The sequence below is a fragment of the Arachis hypogaea genome, chromosome 11 (assembly GCF_003086295.3).
Source record: "Arachis hypogaea cultivar Tifrunner chromosome 11, arahy.Tifrunner.gnm2.J5K5, whole genome shotgun sequence".
Taxonomy (NCBI): Eukaryota; Viridiplantae; Streptophyta; class Magnoliopsida; order Fabales; family Fabaceae; genus Arachis; species Arachis hypogaea.
Window position 1 is genome coordinate 17,011,322 of NC_092046.1, and position 1,513 is coordinate 17,012,834.

Genomic DNA, 1,513 nt, shown 5'->3' on the forward strand with positions numbered 1-1,513 from the left:
ACGTTCAATATGGCAATAGACGAACATTTATCTAAATTATATTTTAAATACTAAATTCTAAAGAGTAAATATTTCACAAAGTCATGACAACATTTCGCTATGGAAAACAAAAAACACGTCTCTCACCTTATAATTTTATATGAACATTCTCTCAAGGCAGTGATAGAGCTTGAACCAAAATTTTGGGGACCGAAAATTTAACATAAAAATTTAATAATAATATTTATATTAAAATAAAATTTATAAATATAATTATTTTTTAAGTTTGTTACTAATAAGATAATAAATAAATAATTCTACAGATAAAAAATATAAAATAGTTTATAATGGTACTCTTCAAGTTTTTAATGACTTAAAATCTTTAATAATTGAGTCAGAACTAAACTTTTCAGCAATTTCTTTCTCAATGTAAATAACCAAACTATCTGCAAGAAAGTCGTCCTCCATCTTGTTTCTTAACCTTATCTTTATTATTTTCATTGCTGAAAATGATCGCTCTGTAGTAGTTGTAGAAACTAGAAGAGTTAATATCAGGCGAATCAATCTATCAATCAAGTAATACACTTTTGACTTTTTTGTTTCTGCTAAACATCTACACAGTTCATGAATAGTTGATAAATTCTTCATTTCTGGATGCTGACGAACATCAAGAATAAAATGCTGAAGCTGAAAAGGCAAATTAATCTTCTCTTGTTCAGTAAAGTCTTCGAGATAGTAGCTATCAACAAGAGTAGAAATCTTAGCAATGTCAAAATTTTTGTAAGCATCCTTAGGCATGAGAGTAGAGCTCAGACTTAGTAGATCCATTGCTTGATCATTAAATCTGCTATTTAACTCTTGTAATTGCTTATCAATTGTGACTAAAAATATCTCCACTCTAAAATAATGCTCAACTGTAATATGATCTTTTTGGTGACGCGAGCGTCCGTGCCTTGCAACATAAGAAGCAGTTAAATCAGGAATTAGAATATCATGTTGCTCACAAAATGATTTCACATTTTTTAATAATTCCTCCCATCTGTCATCTCTCATGCTTTGGATAAGTGTTTTTGTAGAATGAACTAGTTGCACAGCATTAACTATGTCTTGAGACTGCTTTTGTAAAGCTTGACAAAGAATATCAGTTATTCCCATTGTTCCGATGGGTTACCTGAAACTGTAGGTCGATCTCGGATGAGATCTTCTGTACTGGTCGGAATCGATGTGTCCGGCTGGTGAATGGTAACCAGAGCTGGTATGTCCGACTTGTTTGGACTTGAACGTGCTGCTGATCCTCTGTCACTGAAGGGTGGGGGGTACCTGCAAGAGACTCCGATGCTTAAGTTAGCATGGGTATTAAACAAGTGTTATGTAGAATCAGAGTATGAGTTATACCTGGGTGCTCCAGTGTATTTATAGTAGTATGGGCTGACCTTTCTGATAAGATAAGTTAGTTATCTTATCTTATCTTATCTTATTTTGGGTGAAGTCAGCTTATCTTCAAGGGAATCGCCTTTATCTCTGTAGGCTTGGA

General features: G+C 33.0%; 1 protein-coding gene across 1 annotated transcript; it reads right to left on the minus strand.

The window, feature by feature from the left end:
* Window positions 1–336: 336 nt before the first annotated feature.
* On the minus strand, window positions 337–1,134 carry LOC112721063 (uncharacterized). The gene has a single exon (XM_029289903.1). It carries the CDS (start codon window positions 1,132–1,134, stop codon window positions 337–339), a length of 798 nt encoding a protein of 265 aa, XP_029145736.1.
* Window positions 1,135–1,513: the final 379 nt, after the last annotated feature.